Raw genomic sequence first — 19,480 nt, forward strand, 5'->3', positions numbered from 1 at the left:
TATTCCAGTTATTATGGAATAATTCAATACAATAGTTTGTGTTGTTTATTTAAATTATGATAACCGAGTCAAGCATGCAGGTCAATAACAAATGTCATTTGCATAACTGTACACTAGCTATAAATAGTCAATACAGTGAAGTCTTTATCTGACAAATGATATTCACGTTATAATCTAACTTTTAATGTTTGACAATTTATCATCTAACTACACAACATACATAGATAGCCGTTATTGATTCAAATGTAGAACGTTGTTATCAATGGTTATATATCTTACCTGTGTAGTATACATTGCGGACGATAAGTGACAAAATGGCACAGGCAGCCTCTAAAACATGTGAGATATGTATCAGTGCTACAGGATCCCAATACTGTTTGGAGTGTGAACAATACTTTTGTGAAAATTGTAAAACTTTTCATAGTAGGCAGAAGATATCAAAAACTCACCAGTTCCAGTCTTCCTCAGATGTGATCCCGGAAGGTAAATCGAAATGTAAGGACCACAATGAAGACTTCAGTTTTGTATGCAAAACATGTAACGCAGTAGTGTGCAGTAGTTGTGTGACTGGTAGTCACACAGGGCATGCTTTTTCCAAGCTTATGGACAGCATAATACAGCTGAAGGAGAAGAACACAACATACCTACGTAGAAAAATACAACAGTCAACACAAAACATGAAGCAGATAGAAGAAGGTATAAAGGAATTTGATGTTAAGGTGGAAGAGGTAGTTAAAGCTATCACAAATGAAGGTGCAAAGCTCAAGGCTATGGTTGACAAATGTGTCGCAGGGATGATTTCATCGGTCAATGACCAATCTAGGAGAGAAAAGGACAAATTAACAAAGATCATGGCAGATACTAGAATGGATTTGAAGGCAGGAAGCGATTTAGACAAGCAGATTTATGAACTCGACAAGATGAGAAACGATGGAAATTTGTTAAAGTCTTTACAGAAACTTACAGATAACATTGCAAAGCTGACGATAAAGCCAATTCCCGAGTTTCCGAACATAAAGTATACTGCTAAGTCTGCAACAGATAACGACGTTAAACAGCTGTTTGGTAACTACATAATCAGGTAATTCTACTAAAAATGACTGAGCATTTTTGTGGTCGTAATACATGCTTTAATATAACCATGGTATCTTAATGAGACATGTATTTTTGCGAAATCAAAATTATGTTGCATTCTAAAATATCAACTTATGTCTGAAAAAGATATGACAGGCAAAAGAGAGATAATTCATGAAATACAAATATATGTGCATTACAAATGTATTGTTTAATATTATGGGTTTACAATGTGCTCCAGTAGATAAAGACGGGGTATATGGTAGTGTATATTTTAAGTTGTGCATGTACCAATCTCGACAAATCGTAAACTTATGTAGAAATGCAAAAAACTTGCTTTCAAACTAGTACAGATATAAATGTTTTTCCCGTTATTTAAATATGTTATTCTAAGTTCATGCATTTTATGCAATATTATAATAGAAATAAAGACAATAGAAGTATACCACTTTACAATAGTCATAAATCGATTAAACAGAACAAAACTGAGGGAAATACACATTAATTACAAGTGGAAAGCAACAGAACGATATCAACACTGTACTGCTACAAAAACAAACGCCAACATACAAAGCAAATTACTATGTGTTAACAACTGTCATACTCCTGACACTTGACAGAACATTTTGATAAAAAAATGTAAACATTTCAGTTTTTCTTATATCAGTAAAATGCGTACACAACAAACAATGAACAGAGAAAGAGAATTGCCTTCACCAAAGAGGTAGGGAAATATATTTGTATATTATACAGTTTTTATAGTTACGTATTTGACAATGTAAATAAAGGCAACATTAGTATACCGCTGCTCAAAGCTCATAAATCCATGGAGAAAAAACATAATCGGGCTAACAACTAAACTTGTCATCAAATGTTTGAGTGAATTACACATTATCTTCTTGCATACCTCAGCATTTGACATTGCAACAGTTCTGATTAAATTTGTATTATATATTTTGTACACCAGTTTACTATTTAATTTTGTTTTCGATCAATCAATTAGAATGTCTCTCTGTTTTATGTCTCTCCTCTTTTTTTCCACTACGTACGTTAGAACACACTGGGTCGAGCCCGATTGCATTTAAGTAAATAAAGCTTCTTATGATATGCAAACGCATACTAGTATCATAGATTATTTTCAATAATGTTTAAATTTTGTTGCATATAATTTTCGTAAATATACTGCTCGTTAAAATGTGCCTGCTTGTCTAGTTGAAATATTTAAAACCTCTTTATACTTATATAATATCTTTATGGTTTATGTCTCTTCTCTTTTTTCCACTACGTCCGTTAGAACACACTGGCTCGAGCAAGATTGCATTTGAGTAAAATGTCCATGCTTGTCTAGTTGAAATATTTAAAACTTCTTTAAACTGATACGATATAAGCAAAATATAAAAGTCATTCATCACAATTATCTGGACTACTGAGGCACGTATAATCAAAAGACGCCATACTGTTTTACAACAATATAACAAAGTAATACTGTTTTGTTAAGTGTAGTTTGTCCTTTTGTAAATAGTCTTTGTATGTCATATCTTTCCTCATATGGAATTGTCCTTTTTGTGATATTTTCACCTCTTTTTAACATATTATCGATTGACAAAGTTATTCGCAATCGACTGTCAATGAAGAGTTCAACCACTTCAGCATTCACATTCACAATCGACTGTAGATTAAGAGATTAACGAATCAAGAAGTCACTTTCACAATCGACTTTTCGTGATGGGTTGAATACTTTTATCAGTCACATTTCCGAAATGGATATGAAGTTAGTACAAGGGGTTTCGATTGTATAATATGAGAACTATCAGTCATTACAAAATGATTGGAATAATCGTATATAGTTCTTCAACAAGTTGAAATGAGATAACAAATATGCTGTTTTATGAATGGTTGAATTAAAATAGTTCGTCTTACATTCAGTTTGTTATTGTCTGTAAGAAAGACAGGGAAAGGGTAGGCAAATCAGGAATAATTCTATAAGGATTTGGAATGTAAAAAAAGAATGACGTTAATGTATTGTTTCCTTGTTGGTGTAAACTCTTATATTGTTTTGATGATGTCATCCGATTTGGTTCAAAGAAACGACATACACCAATTAGACTAAATAAAAAGTCGAAATTAATAATAAGGTCTTGTCAAAAATCAACAACACTACGTAACGACAATCCCCACTTACAACACATTGTAAATTGTGATACTCTTGGTGGGTAAACAGCTTCTGTTCTACACTGAACCATATGAAACCTCTCTGAATTTAAGCAATATATCTTCCTGGTAAAAAAAGAATATATCTGTCTGTGTGTGCGCGGATCTTTTTCTTTCTTAATTAATTAATTTGAGATTCATTAACTTGGTATATGACTCTTGTATATATTTCAAATGCTGTTTGCTATTTTTTGCACTGATTATGTGTCTACCACTTAGTAATAGCTTAATGTTGCTCATTATAGTGATTACAAACAGGAAGTGAACACAAAAGAGCGAGGGAGATACCTGTACACATGCAATAAGTGTGGGTAAGTTCCTTGTATCTATGGACACGACACAAATATGTAGATATGTATCATATGGCGTATCCAAAGTATGAAGACATAACGTTTTTTATTCCTTAATTTCAATGAAATGCAGAATATGTTTGGTCTTCGAAAATGCAACTTCTGTCATTTGTTCTTATTTAAAACCACATACATTGTAGATGATTGCAATGTTTCATAAATATTTTAAACCCATTGATGAAAAAACAGAAAGAGCGTTTATGAGCATTATTCTACCTCTCAACTTGTAAATACTTTGATATTTAAGCATAGGGAAAGTTGAGATCTCACTAAACTTCTATAACGCCGCCGCATTTTTGCGTCTTTCTAAATTCAGGAGCCTTTGGTCTTTGTTTGTCTTTTTAATTTTATTTCAGTTCATTAATGTGATTGGAGATTAGTATGACGTCTATTTTCACAGAACTTGCAGTATTTTTTCGCTGTGTTACAGACCCATTGGTGGCCGTCGTCTGTTTTCTACTCTTAAGTCTGTTTTTTGTCTCTGACACATTCATCATTTCCATTCTCAATTTTACATAGATGACATTCTTAAAGGACAACCTGTATGATGCGAGGACAATTTAGAAAAGGGTCCTCCAATACTATACGCAGTTCTTGATAAACCATTGATGCTATGTCTAATTGAAAATTCCAGAACAACATTGAACATTATCAGTCCTCAATAATGAACGACACATCACATTTTCACATTGAGCAGAAGCAAATATACTGGTCTGTTTGTATAGACATCTTTCACTTATACATATATATCTAACACCATTGATCTGTTTCATCTTTCAGAAGGGAAAAGAGATCTGATTAGTAAGTATTATCGACGTCTATTGTAAATGACAAATATCTAAAACGGTCGAACACTTACAGACAAGTTTTACAAATACATTGTGCGTATCTCAATCACTTGATCGTTCTGTACTACACATGTTATAAAAAAATAAATATTAAACACTGACTATTAGATACATACAGTACTGCAATATTAAAACAGGATCATCATGATATCAGCTGGATATGATTGAATATTACCACGTTTACGATATTTTCTTGTCATTCGATTTAGTTTTTGAAGTGTTTGATTAGGTTTGTTAGTTTTATTTTCTAATTTCAACCAGGTAACTAATGACTTTTCATGATACCTTAATTGCGGAATACTAATAGCACAGAGGACATTGAATCCAATTTTGTGGCCGTTGAAAATATTGTTATGACATATTATCATGGATATGTTACATTTGTCAGTACAACCATTCGTTTTATTTTACTCCCAAAAAAACTAGAATTAAACTTTTTTCTGTCAAAACCTGATTTTTACCTGATGAGTAACACGACGAATGCTACATCTGATTTTTCTATGTATTGTTTTAAAATTGTTGTTTGGCTTGTTGTCTTTTTTTGTCCAGGTGTTGTATTTTTTCATTGGGTTTAATGATTTTCAAATGCCCATTGTATCTTGTTGAAAATGTCTTTTGAGAACATTTTCAATTCATATCTATTATACTGGAATTGAAAAAAAAGGTTCCCTTATAACATATTATATTTGTTTCGCCAACATATTGTTGTCGATTTAAGGGAATTATATGCGACTGTCATACTGATTACAGGTTATGTTATAAAACCAAATTTACTCCCTCATTTCCGTATGAGGAAATGATTGTACCAAGTCAGGATTATGACAAATGTTTTTATTCGTTTGATGTGTTTAAGGTTTTGATTTGCCATTTGATAAAGGAATTTCCATTTTGAATTATCTGTTGTCTTGTATGTTGGTATTAAGTAATAATATATTTTTGAATCCTAAAGGAAAAAGGAATACTAAAGTGACAATTATTGCAGTAGTGAAATCCGAGTGGAACTTAAAATTGTTTTATTTAGTTTATTCGGGACTGATGATGACTTCGAAGTTATGTTGTTCTTTGTTGTTTGTTTTCTAAATAATTTTAAAATGTGTTTACAGGTATTTTACATTGGCATTAAGTGTTTAAAAACGGACTGTATTTATTTCCTCGACTTGTATTAACGTACAACAAACCAATTCTTGCTTATTATATAAAAATTCAATGAAGCAATCATAAAACGCATTTATTCAGGTGCATCTGGCCTTTGTTAGTCTTGTATTATTTTAATTTTAGTTTCTTGTGTACAATTTGGAAATTAGTATGGCGTTCATTATCACTGAACTAGTATATATTTGTTTAGGGGTCAACTGAAGGACGCCTCCGGGTGCGGGAATTTCTCGCTACATTGAAGACCTGTTGGTGACCTTCTGCTGTTGTTTTTATCTATGGTCGGGTCTATTTGGCACATTCCCCATTTCCATTCTCAATTTTATTAAAATTAAATTGGGTGATAAAAACCTGGTTGATAAAGCCCGTACAGATATATATTATTAGCCATCGTATTACATCTTCATAGTTATGTAACAAAGGTGATACAACATCAAACTGCGACAGATTATAGAAGTGTCATTTCGCTTTTCATGTCACATTGCGAAGTATAAAACAGTTGAACATTGTAGGATGTACACCTTCTGCTGTATCTGTCTGATCTAACAAAACAAAATAATCATAACTTTGATTTCAAAATTTATCTCAAAGGCATTGATGAAAATGCAATGTTCTTTTACTTAACAATTGAGTATATCGATGATGTCTTGTAAATCAAAAAACCACATGTCAATGTGTGCTTATATCTCATATATCACAGTGAACTTAAAATTAAGGATATAACCGAAATAACAAGTTCTGCTTCTTATTTTTTTTTAAAGAATTGACATCTTCCATCTAGTTACTGTGACAAACAATTTCAACTATCCATTTATCATTTTCCCATTTTTCAGCACTAACATACTGATTCGACATCACATAACTTTACAGTCACAATTAAGGCTGATGGGTCTTATCTCACTTACGACATGTCAAGGATTTTCTAGATCTTTAATTATGATAACAGTTGTCTGATATTCAAATTTACCACTCGTATAGTATTCCAGATGACGCAATTTTGACGAAATTATGATTTGCATTGCAAGTGAAACATGTACATCAGATATAATTTACTCCATTGACGTACATCGATTGGGCTCCCATCAGAAACCATGTAATTCTTCAAGTGTGTTGTTGATTTGCCTCTCCTTATCGAACTGATGAGATTTGATCACCAGTTAAACATGTTTCCATCAAGATATTGTCAGCATAGTTGATAAAGAAAATTATTGAAGAGAGGTCTACATGGTCTACTCTTTTGTATCAAAATATTCAACAAATATCAAAAACTACTAAACACATGGACTTATTTAATTATTAAATGAACTCAACTCTGTAAAATTTTGTTGCCATTGTAAAGAAACTCCTGACGGTCTCTATGTACCTGTATTTGTATATGTAGCTACAAGAAGCATACCAAATAAACTTTGATGATTGTATCAATAATTTAATTTTCTCTAACAACTGTTAATACTGAAACTCGTACAAACCTCATAGTATTGCTTTGCACATACTATCCTTTATTGGGACTGTATTGATACAAATAAAATACATGTAACTCGATATAAGCACATCTTTAAAGTTTTATCTTAAAATCATTAACACTTCAAAACAATAGCTAGCCATATTTACAAAGTGATGTTTCTTTATACCTATTTAAGATTGCATTCTTTTTTTTTTGTTTCAGTTACTTGTAAGTGTTATGTACCAAATAGATAAGTATATTGTAATTAGTTACACAACAGATATGAACGAAAGAATAATACACAGTAAATATTTTTTAGTGTTTGTATTGAAATTAAAAAAAAGGTTTTTAGTAAACAAAGACGCAATTGCACAGAAGTAAAAATCATAGAGATATTTTGACTTGTTAAGTGTTAAAGATATACACCTCTGATGAGCTCAAAATTTCTAGAATTAATCTTTTATCTTTCAAAACCTGATTTTTACCTTGTGAGTAACACGACGAATGCTACATCTGCGTTTTCTATGTATTGTTTGAAAATTGTTGTTTGGCTTGTCGTCTTTTTTTGTCCAGGTGTTGTATTTTTTAATTGGTTTTTATGATTTGCGAATGCCCATTGTGTCTTGTTGAACATGTCTTTTGAGAAAATAAACAATTATATTATATAATATAAACAGAATACTGGAATCGAAATAATGGTTCCCTTATAACATATTATAGTTGTTGCTTCCACACATTGTTGTCAATTGAAGGGAATTATATGCGACTGTCATGCAGAATACAGGTTAAGTTATAAAACCAAATTTACTCCCTCATTTCCGTATGAGGAAATGATTGTACAAAGTCAGGAATATGACAAAAAAAATTATTCGTTTGATATGTGTAAGGTTTTGATTTGCCATTTGATAAAGGACTTTCCATTTTGAATTATCTGTTGTCTTGTATGTTGGTTTAAAGTAATAATACCTCTTAACCTGAATATGTTTTTGAATCCTGAAGTAAAACGTGACAATTATTGCAGTAGTGAAATCCGAGTGGAACTTAACATTGTTTTATTTTTTTAGTTTATTCGGGACTGATGAAGATTTCGAAGTTATGTTGTCCTTTGTTGTCTGGTTTTTTAAATAATTTTAAAATGTGTTTACAAGGATTTTACATTGGTATTTAAGTGTTTTAAAACGGATTTTATTTATTTCATCGGCTTGTATTAACTTACAACAACCCAATGCTTGCTTATTATATAAAAATTCAATGAATCAATCATAAAATCCATTTATTAAAATTAAATTGGGTGATAAAACCTGGTTTATAAAGCCCTTACAGAGATATATTATTAGCAAATGTATTACATCTCCCTAGTTATGTAATAAAGGTGATACAACATCAAACTGCGACAGATTATAGAAGTATCATTTCGCTGTTCATGTCACATTTCTAAATATAAAACAGTTTAACATTGTAGGATGTACACCTTCTGCTATATATGTGTGATCTAACTAGAAAAAATTTAATCATAACTTTGATTTCAAAATTATCTCAAAGGCATTGATAAAAAAATACAATGTTCTTTTACCTAACAATTGAGTATATCGATGATGTCTTGTAAATAAATAAACCATATGTCAATGTGTGCTTATATCTCATATATCGCAGTGAACTTAAAATTAAGGATATAACCGAAAGAACAAGTTATGCTTCTTTTTTGATTTTTTTTCCAGAATTGACATCTTCCATCTAGTAACTGTGACAAACAATTTCAACTATCCATTTATCATTTTTTTCATTTTTTCAGCACTAACATACTGATTCGACATCACATAACTTTACAGTCAAAATTAAGGCTGATGGGTCTTATCTCACTAACGACATGTCAAGGTTTTCCTAGATCTTTAATTATAATAACGGTTGTCTGATTGTCAAATTTACACTTCGTATCGTATTCCAGATGACGTCACTTTGACGAAATTATGATTTGCATTGCAAGTGAAACATGTACATCAGAAATAATTTACTCCATTGAAGTACATCGATTGGGCTTCCATAAGAGACCATGTAATTCTTCAAGTTTGTTGTTGATTTGCCTCTCTTATCGAACTGATGAGATTTGATCACCAGTTAAACATGTTACCATCAAGATATTGTTAGCATAGTTGATAAAGAAAATTATTGAAGAGAGGTCTACATGGTCTACTCTTTTGTATCAAAATATTCAACAAATATCAAAAACTACTAAACACATGGACTTATTTAATTATTAAATGAACTCAACTCTGTAAAATTTTGTTGCCATTGTAAAGAAACTCCTGACGGTCTCTATGTACCTGTATTTGTATATGTAGCTACAAGAAGCATACCAAATAAAATTTGATGATTGTATAAATCAGTTAATTTTCTCTAACAACTGTTAATACTTAAACACGAACAAAACTCATAGTATTGCTTTGCACATACTATCCTGTATTGGAACTGTATTGATACAAATAAAATAATGTAACTCGATATAAGCACATCTTTAAAGTTTTATCTAAAAATCATTAATACTTCAAAACAATAGTTAGCCATATTTACAAAGTGATGTTTCTGTATACTTTTTTAAAATTGTATTTTTATTTTTATTGTTTCAGTGGCATGTAAGTGTTATATACCAAATAGATAAGTATATTGTAATTAGTTACACAAAAGATATGAACGAAAGGATAATACACAGTAAATGCTTTTTAAGTGTTTATATTGAAATTGGAAAAAAAGGTTTTCAGAAGACAAAGACGAAACTGCACAGAAATAAAAATCATAGAGATATATTGACATGTTAAGTGTTAAGGATATACACCTCTGAAGAGCTTGAAATTTCTAGAATTAAACTTTTTTCTTTCAAAACCTGATTTTTACCTGATGAGCAACACGACGAATGCTACATCTGAGTTTTCTATGTATTGTTGTTTGGCTTGTTGTCTTTTTTGTCCAGGTGTTGTATTTTTTCATTGGTTTTTAAGATTTTCGAATGCCCATTGTATCTTGTTGAAAATGTCTTTTGAGAACATTTTCAGTTTATATCTATTATACTGGAATTGAAAAAAAATGGTCCCCTATAACATATTATATTTGTTTCGCCCACACATTGTTGTCAATTAAAGGGAATTAAATGCGACTGTCACAGATTACAAGACTAAAACAAAAATAATCATAACTTAAATTATCTGAAAGGCATTGATGAAAAAAATGCAATGTTCTTTTACCTAACAATTAAGTATATCGATGATGTCTTGTAAATCAATAAACCACATGTCAATGTGTGCTTATATCTCACAATCACAGTTAACTTGAAATTAAGGATATAACCGAAAGAACAAGTTCTGCATCTTTTTTTTTTTTTAAGAATTGACATCTTCCATCTACTAACTGTGACAAACAATTTCAACTATTCCTTTATCATTTTTCCATTTTTCAGCAATAACATACTGATTTGACATCACATAACTTTACAGTCACAATTAAGGCTGATGGGTCTTATCGCACTTACGACATGTCAAGGTTTTCCTAGATCTTTAATTATAATAACAGTTGTCTGATTCTCAAATTTACCAATCGTATCGTATTCCAGACGACGCCATTTTGACGAAATTATGCTTTGCATTGCAAGTAAAACATGTACATCAGAAATAATTTACTCCATTGACGTACATCGATAAGAGACCATGTAATTCTTCAAGTTTGTTGTTGATTTCCCTCTTCTGAACTGATGAGATTTGATCACCAGTTAAACATGTTTCCATCAAGATATAGTTAGCATGGATTGATTTTGATAAAGAAAATTAATAAAGAGAAGTCTACCCTTCTCTATCAAAATATTCAACAAATATCAAAAACTACTAAACACATGGACTTATTTAATTATTGAATGAACTGAACTCTGTAATATTTTGTTGCCATTGTAAAGAAACTCCTGACGGTCTCTATGTACCTGTATTTGTATATGTAGCTACAAGAAGCATACCAAATAAACTTTTATGATTGTATAAATAATTTAATTTTCTCTAACAACTGTTAATACTGAAACTCGAACAAACCTCATATTATTGCTTTGCACATACTATTCTTTATTGGGACTGTATTGATACAAATAAAATACATGTAACTCGATATAAGCACATCTTTAAAGTTTTATCTAAAAATCATTAACACTTCAAAACAATAGTTAGCCATATTTACAAAGTGATGTTTCTGTATACTTTTTTAAGATTGTATTTTTATTTTTATTGTTTCAGTGGCATGTAAGTGTTATGTACCAAATAGATAAGTATATTGTAATAAGTTACACAAAAGATATAAACGAAAGGATTATACACAGTAAATATTTTTTAAGTGTTTGTATTGAAATTGAAAAAAAAGGTTTTCAGTAAACAAAGACGCCATTGCAGAGAAGTAAAAATCATAGAGATATTTTGACATGTTAATTGTTAAGGATATACACCTCTGAGGAGCTTAAAATTTATAGAATTAAACTTTTTTTCTTTCAAAACCTGATTTTTGGGTATATGTCTGAACAAAATTATTGATGAAGAACAAATTATATGGTGCTTCACTTATTGCTTTGCTACGCCCTATGAAAGTACCCAATTTTGTTGATTTTCCCGTTTTTCATCAAATGTTTACCCATTTTGGGGTTATTATCCTGAAAATAATCACAGTTCCACAAATAAACTTTTTTCCATAATTTCAATAAAGATGATTTGGAACAATCTGAATAAATTTGACATTACAAAAAACTAACGATAGGTGTTAATAAAAGAAAGTTTTATCATATGTTAATGCTTTTTCGTGTCAAACTTACCATGCTGTCAATTTGGTTAATTTGTGGTTTTCTCTATTTTTAGAACAAAATGCATATTATTTCAACTTCTCTGTTATTAATGATTGAAAAGAAATATATATCAAAGAAATTTGAAAAGAAAAATGTTAAATGAGATGTACATATCCTGGTAAAATCATTTCTTGTATCCCTCATCATACTGAACCATACTCGACTTAGTTTGATCAATACTCCACCTACTCTGAACAATACTCGACCTAATCTTAACAAACATAGACCTATTTTTTGTACCTATTTATTGTATTTCATCAATTAAAGAACTGTTTTAACAACAGTTACTTCCCCTGACTAGTAAGTTGAATAACAATTTGAAATAACAATTGCATATTAAATATAGTATTGAACCGAAAATTTCACGATAAACATTATATTACTTGAACACCTCATTATCAACATTTACATATAAATAAATCACAATAAAATAAAAATAAAACAAGCTGATCAAAACATGTATTGTGACTTATATTTTATTATTGTATTCAAAATTTTATGAATGTTTCAGAAATATTTTATGGTTTTCACTATAAATTTAGGCCTAGTATAAACTGATGGTGTCAGTTGATTTTAGTTAATAACACAGTGAACATTTTTTATTCTTAAATATATATATATGACATAGTATATAAAGCAACTTCATAACTTTAGAAAATGACAACTTTCTTTAGATTCTATATATAACACTATAGTAATCATCTATTACCTTTTAGATAAGGACATGCGTTCTAATTTTGCAGTACACATTTATTTCAATTGAATTTAAATATGTTATTGTTAAAATTAAGGACATGACATACAAGAAGCACTTAAATAAGGTGTAATTACCTCAGTATATTTGTACTTTACAGGTAAAACTAAATCCCATTTTTTATAAACTTGTGTTTTACGTATCTACTGGAGTCAATAGGCCTTGTAATTTCAGTTAAGTAGTATGTTGCAATTTGGAATTCTGAATTAAATACTCTCTGATCGGGTGTGATATTTTAAATGAATATTCAAGTATGGTACAGAGTGGCAGCGAGTAAGAATTTAAGACTAATTAAGACTGGTCGTGTAAAAAACAGTACAGTCGAGTACAGATCTAAGCCAATTCAGACTTTTTTTGTTTGTAGTGTATACTATTAAATGATTGGACACAACAAGTTGTAAGTTGTAATTCCAAATGTTTCGGTGATGCAAGTGAGAGGTTTTACTAGCTATAAAACCAGGTTTAATCCGCTATTTTTCCACATAAGAAAATGTCATTTCCACATCAAGAATATGACAGTTGTTATCCATTCGTTTGATGTGATTGAGCTTCTGATTTTGCAATTTAGATCAGGACTTTCCGTTTTGAATTCAGTATTTTTGTGAGTTCAGTAAACTAGTAAATTGGCTATGTCACATATTGTGGTATAATTTTGCATTTATATATAACTGAACATCGAAAACATGCATTTATCTCTTATATTGTCTGAAATAATACTAATTGTATTCTTTATAAATAAAAGAATATTTGTATAGAACATGTAGAAAGCATTCAAATGAAGAAAAAACGTTCTTTAAGTTGTCTTAAATCCTTTCAACTGAAATTTCAATTAATATATAAAATAATCATTGGGTCATCATCTTTGTTTTATTGTATTTACTAATCCGTTATCAAGTTGCTTGATAAAGACCTATACAATCGACATGTCTTGGCCTCTAACGCGATGATGTTACTCTTTTTTGACATTGAGTGATAATTTTTGTTTACCTAGAACAATACTTTGAATGATATAAACCGTACAAACGAAGTCGGTGGCCCCTTGATTATTGTAAATCATTTAAACATAAATTATTGTACCAACAACAAATAGCTTTTTTAAAGAAAAATCTATGGAATAGACATTTGAGATTGGAAAATTTAAAAACAAATTTAGGAAAGTTTTTCGTCTATGTGATTCCTAATAAATATTTACCTATTTTGAATTAATTTCATCAGTAATATTTCAAAAATAAGAAAAGATAAATTCATGTTTTTCGATATTCAGTTAAATTACATCGAGCCAAAGATGTAGCTGTACTTAGCCATTTTACTGTAAATTGACCTTCACTATTCATTCAATGAATTCCATTGGTGTTGGTATGATTTATTTCTGAATATACATATATATATATATATATATGAAGTTCATTATATGAAGATATTAAAACAAAGGTGTCAAGTATAACAGTTAACATACCATGCATATGAATTATGCTAGACGCGCGTTATGTCTTAAAAAAACAAAATTGCATGTCTTGATTTTCTACATTAATTTTCAATAAAATAAGGTGTGATTAGTTTAGTAAAGTAAAACAATAATTATAACATTACAATGATGAATGTCAGACGTCCGTTTCTTAATAAAGAGGTAGTAGTTACCAAATAAACGTTCAAAATAATACGGTTTATCTCTTTCATAAGATAAACCAATTTAATTATATGCATTTATATATATTTAATTGTTTGTAGTGTATACTATTAAATGATTGGACACAACAAGTTGTAAGTTGTAATTCCAAATGTTTCGGTGATGCAAGTGAGAGGTTTTACTAGCTATAAAACCAGGTTTAATCCGCTATTTTTCCACATAAGAAAATGTCATTTCCACATCAAGAATATGACAGTTGTTATCCATTCGTTTGATGTGATTGAGCTTCTGATTTTGCAATTTAGATCAGGACTTTCCGTTTTGAATTCAGTATTTTTGTGAGTTCAGTAAACTAGTAAATTGGCTATGTCACATATTGTGGTATAATTTTGCATTTATATATAACTGAACATCGAAAACATGCATTTATCTCTTATATTGTCTGAAATAATACTAATTGTATTCTTTATAAATAAAAGAATATTTGTATAGAACATGTAGAAAGCATTCAAATGAAGAAAAAACGTTCTTTAAGTTGTCTTAAATCCTTTCAACTGAAATTTCAATTAATATATAAAATAATCATTGGGTCATCATCTTTGTTTTATTGTATTTACTAATCCGTTATCAAGTTGCTTGATAAAGACCTATACAATCGACATGTCTTGGCCTCTAACGCGATGATGTTACTCTTTTTTGACATTGAGTGATAATTTTTGTTTACCTAGAACAATACTTTGAATGATATAAACCGTACAAACGAAGTCGGTGGCCCCTTGATTATTGTAAATCATTTAAACATAAATTATTATACCAACAACAAATAGCTTTTTTAAAGAAAAATCTATGGAATAGACATTTGAGATTGGAAAATTTAAAAACAAATTTAGGAAAGTTTTTCGTCTATGTGATTCCTAATAAATATTTACCTATTTTGAATTAATTTCATCAGTAATATTTCAAAAATAAGAAAAGATAAATTCATGTTTTTCGATATTCAGTTAAATTACATCGAGCCAAAGATGTAGCTGTACTTAGCCATTTTACTGTAAATTGACCTTCACTATTCATTCAATGAATTCCATTGGTGTTGGTATGATTTATTTCTGAATATACATATATATATATATATATGAAGTTCATTATATGAAGATATTAAAACAAAGGTGTCAAGTATAACAGTTAACATACCATGCATATGAATTATGCTAGACGCGCGTTATGTCTTAAAAAAACAAAATTGCATGTCTTGATTTTCTACATTAATTTTCAATAAAATAAGGTGTGATTAGTTTAGTAAAGTAAAACAATAATTATAACATTACAATGATGAATGTCAGACGTCCGTTTCTTAATAAAGAGGTAGTAGTTACCAAATAAACGTTCAAAATAATACGGTTTATCTCTTTCATAAGATAAACCAATTTAATTAAAGAGAAATAATTGCTGCATCATTCGGATTCCGTTCTCGTTTCCCGCCAATTAACGTCACATGACTTGTCAGCATTACATTGCACTAGCCACTCTTGTAGCCAGATATGTAAAAGTTTCAAAAATGTAATCGTAAAAAATCATTGACATCCGCATATCATATTCCAATATTTTGATATGAAACTATGGAAGAGACAAGGTAATTCTACAAGAAAGGATTTTCATTCAGTGCAAGGGCCAGCAAATGACGAAATTAAAAGGTAAACCGAACTGTCACCACACGATTCGATGCCATCAACACGAGGAACACATCCAGCTTCTTTCGACATGTTTGGATGTGTAAAGATCATTGAACAATTTAATTAATGAATCTTCGCCATAAAACTTATACAATGCAAGAATGACAGGGACAGCTTCAAATTTGTCAGTGGCCCATTGACCGGTGATCAATTTAATGACAGAACCAAATCCTCACACCAGGAGCCCCCACACGGCGCAAGATGCACAAGGAAAACACGATTTAAAAGAAGGAGAACCACTGATTCAAAGAATTCTTTACTTAGTTCCAGCGGTTTGCAGATTTCGTCAAACATTATTCTTGGTATGTTTAATTTATAAAAAGTTGATGTTTTGTGGCGTGTATTTATTCTAATTAATATTTATCTCATAATGAATTAAGATTAATATGATAGTGATAGAGATAAGTTTTACTGAAAAGATTATTTTATTATTATAATTTGATGTCATATGAATTTCACATGAGCAACATGCTCGCACTGTGGCCTTTCTAAATGTTTCTGCTTTAATGATCTTTTAATGTACAATATCTTTTATAACCATGCAGTCATTTGGAAGACGCACCTAGCACTATTACACACAAGATACACACGTGGGCAAAAAGTGCAAATTCTTCAACCTTTATCTCAATTAATAACATTATACCACTAATCATACACAATTATACACTATATGTTAGTTGGCTCAGCTGACGTGTAAATGAAATACACAATATGAGAGTTCGAAGACAGATGACAAATTTTGTGGCGGATAACGCTATATATAGCTTTAGAATAAACTCAATCGAGTCGATGGCTTCGATTAAAGTATTTACACGTGCAAATTCTTTGAACAGTCTTAAATATTTCCTAATACTTTTCGATACACTTTAATCGGCATTACTATAAATAAAAAATGTATAAAATTTATACCTACAATTTTCTCGTTTGACTTGTTTAAAATGGTTTATAACATTTTTCTTTAGGGGTTTTTAATTACTCACTAATGCGGTATGGGCTCTGCTCATCGTTGAAGGCAGAACAATGACTTATTGTTATTAATGCAGTATTGGCCCTGCTCATTATTGAAGGCAGAAAGTGACTTATTATTATTAATGCGGCATGGGCTCTGCTCATGGTTGAAGGCAGTAAAAAGACTTATTGTTGTTAATGCGGTATGGGCCCTGCTCATTGTTGAAGGCAGTACGATGAATTATCGTTAATGATTTATTTGCCTTTTGGTCTACTGTGAAGAGTTGTCTCATTGATTCATATCAATTCTTTTTTTTACATGAGTGAGTTACTCAGTTACATGTATATATACATATATTTGCGTTTCTATTTTTGTTAGCTTACTTGCTTTAATTTATGCATGTTTCACTTTGCCTAGCTATTTACATTATGCATGTACGTGTTCTTGTTGTGTAATATCAGCTTATAATTTGATATTTGATTTTTGTATTAAATATCAAGTCATTTGAACTTGAAATATCTACAGAGCTCCTGTTTACGTTGTTGAAACATACATATCATGCCCGACCCTAAATTTTCTGACTTACGCAAATAGAGTTAATATAGTTTTACAAGCAAATATAGTTATACAAGCAAAGCCGAGTTGATATTTTCAACCTCAACGTATGATCTGTTATTACTATTGGTATAGGTTATTCAGATAGCTCACTTAAGCTCATGGCCAGGACTATTAGTTTACCAACAAGTCACTTAGAGCAAATAAGGGAATTATGTGCACTTTTGACACAATTATCCAATTACTTTATAAACTCGCGAAGCAGCAGACAGAGCATGGTACACAATATCCTCTTTAATTTGAAGTGCGATAATATTTTTGTATAGATACATGTATTGTTTATAATATTTTTGATTGTCATGTATTGTTTATGATATTTTTGATTGTCATCACCATCTAACAAGGATATGTCAACATTAAAGATACCTTTGTATTTTACCATCACATCTCTTTTACATGTATCACATGTCAGCACGAACTATGGGCTTTCCCACAACTATTTCTAGAAACAAAACAAATACGTGGCATGTACTTTTAAGGACTTTTACAGACAAACACGCATATTATCCAAATGGGAAACTCCATGAATTAGTAAATTAATTTCAAATACCCTTGATCTATTTCCTTCTATTAAAAGGAACATTTAGCATTCTTATCTATATACAGAGCTGATGGACACAATCTTTTTAATTCTAGTCGGAATTAATCAACTATGCATCTATTGTATAGACACCCACATGGAATTTCACTTTAGCACCTACTTCTTTTAGGTCACAAAATATATTCAACGTAAAACTAGTCAAGTTTGAACTTTCCAAAAAGCTACACAGACTGCTTAGCTATATCCGAATTTTAAGTTTTACTAGGAATGCATGTGGTTGCCGACTTGGTACAGGAACTGTGGTACTTTCTATATGTATTGATTGATACGAATAAATTATTTTTTAAAAGTGTACGTTATACACCCTTGTTTTTAAAATATTGGTCACGTTATTTCATGTATTTGTTCAAAATAAAAATATATACAAATGTACCCGACTTCGAAGGAATGTCTAGAATAGCATAACTTATATATACAGGTAATGTATTTTCGTAAACTATGTAGAGGATAATAGAATTGAGAATGGAAAACTAATATTAGGCGTATTACAGATCAACAAAGCAATTAGGTAGATTCATGGTATACCACCATCTTGCATTGTACTTTTCCAGTGACCAATCAGTCTAGGTGTAACCCAAATCTTCGAATTTGTACACAGATGTTCAATTTTATTGATAAGAATTGTTATCTCTATTAAGAAAACTTCCTGATTTATGGTATTATATATATAACAAATATTTTAACAAGTATCAAACATATGTTCTTTCGAATAAATTTGTTTAACTAAGCCGGTTAGGGCGAGATAACTCTGTTAGTAAACATTGATAATTCATGAGCGGTTTATCAGTGGATGTATTACTGCTAAAATATTGCGTTTTTATGATGATTTCAATATATATATAACATGAATAATACAACAAAAGAAGTGATATCGTCATAAACAAATCTTGCTGAGGGGATATAGAGGAAGGATAACAGCCTCATGATAACAAAGCTATTTCAAAGGAAAAATATAATTGTCCAAGATTCAAACGTATTAACAAAGACTACTGCCTTCTTAGCTAGTTCACTTAAATGGACCTTTAGGTTGTGGAAAGGGGGGTTAATGAGTGTGTATAGACACACTTAAGTGGCAAGAATAAGGGGTTATGATCGTTTCCCGTAATTGTACGTCAGATCATATTATGTTTTTACTTTCCTGCGGTACCGCAGGAAGTTCTGTTGAGACCATCTCATGTCTACCCTGCACTAGTAACCCGAATTTAACTTGATCGGACAAAAACGTGTTAACGCTATTTAAATGAGATTGATCGTTATTTGATAA

The 19,480-nt window shown here is 30.4% G+C and overlaps 1 protein-coding gene across 1 annotated transcript in view; it reads left to right on the forward strand.

Moving 5' to 3' along the window:
- The first annotated feature begins 227 nt into the window (after positions 1–227).
- Positions 228–19,480, forward strand: part of LOC143050914 (tripartite motif-containing protein 46-like) — a 57,532-nt gene continuing 38,279 nt past the window's right edge. Inside the window, exons 1-2 of the mRNA XM_076224018.1 lie at positions 228–1,081; positions 1,742–1,798. Of these exons, the coding sequence (XP_076080133.1) occupies positions 315–1,081; positions 1,742–1,798 (824 nt within the window). The 5' untranslated portion in view covers positions 228–314. The remainder of the gene's footprint in view (positions 1,082–1,741; positions 1,799–19,480) is intronic.

This window comes from Mytilus galloprovincialis, chromosome 11 (assembly GCF_965363235.1).
Source record: "Mytilus galloprovincialis chromosome 11, xbMytGall1.hap1.1, whole genome shotgun sequence".
Classification (NCBI taxonomy): domain Eukaryota; kingdom Metazoa; phylum Mollusca; class Bivalvia; order Mytilida; family Mytilidae; genus Mytilus; species Mytilus galloprovincialis.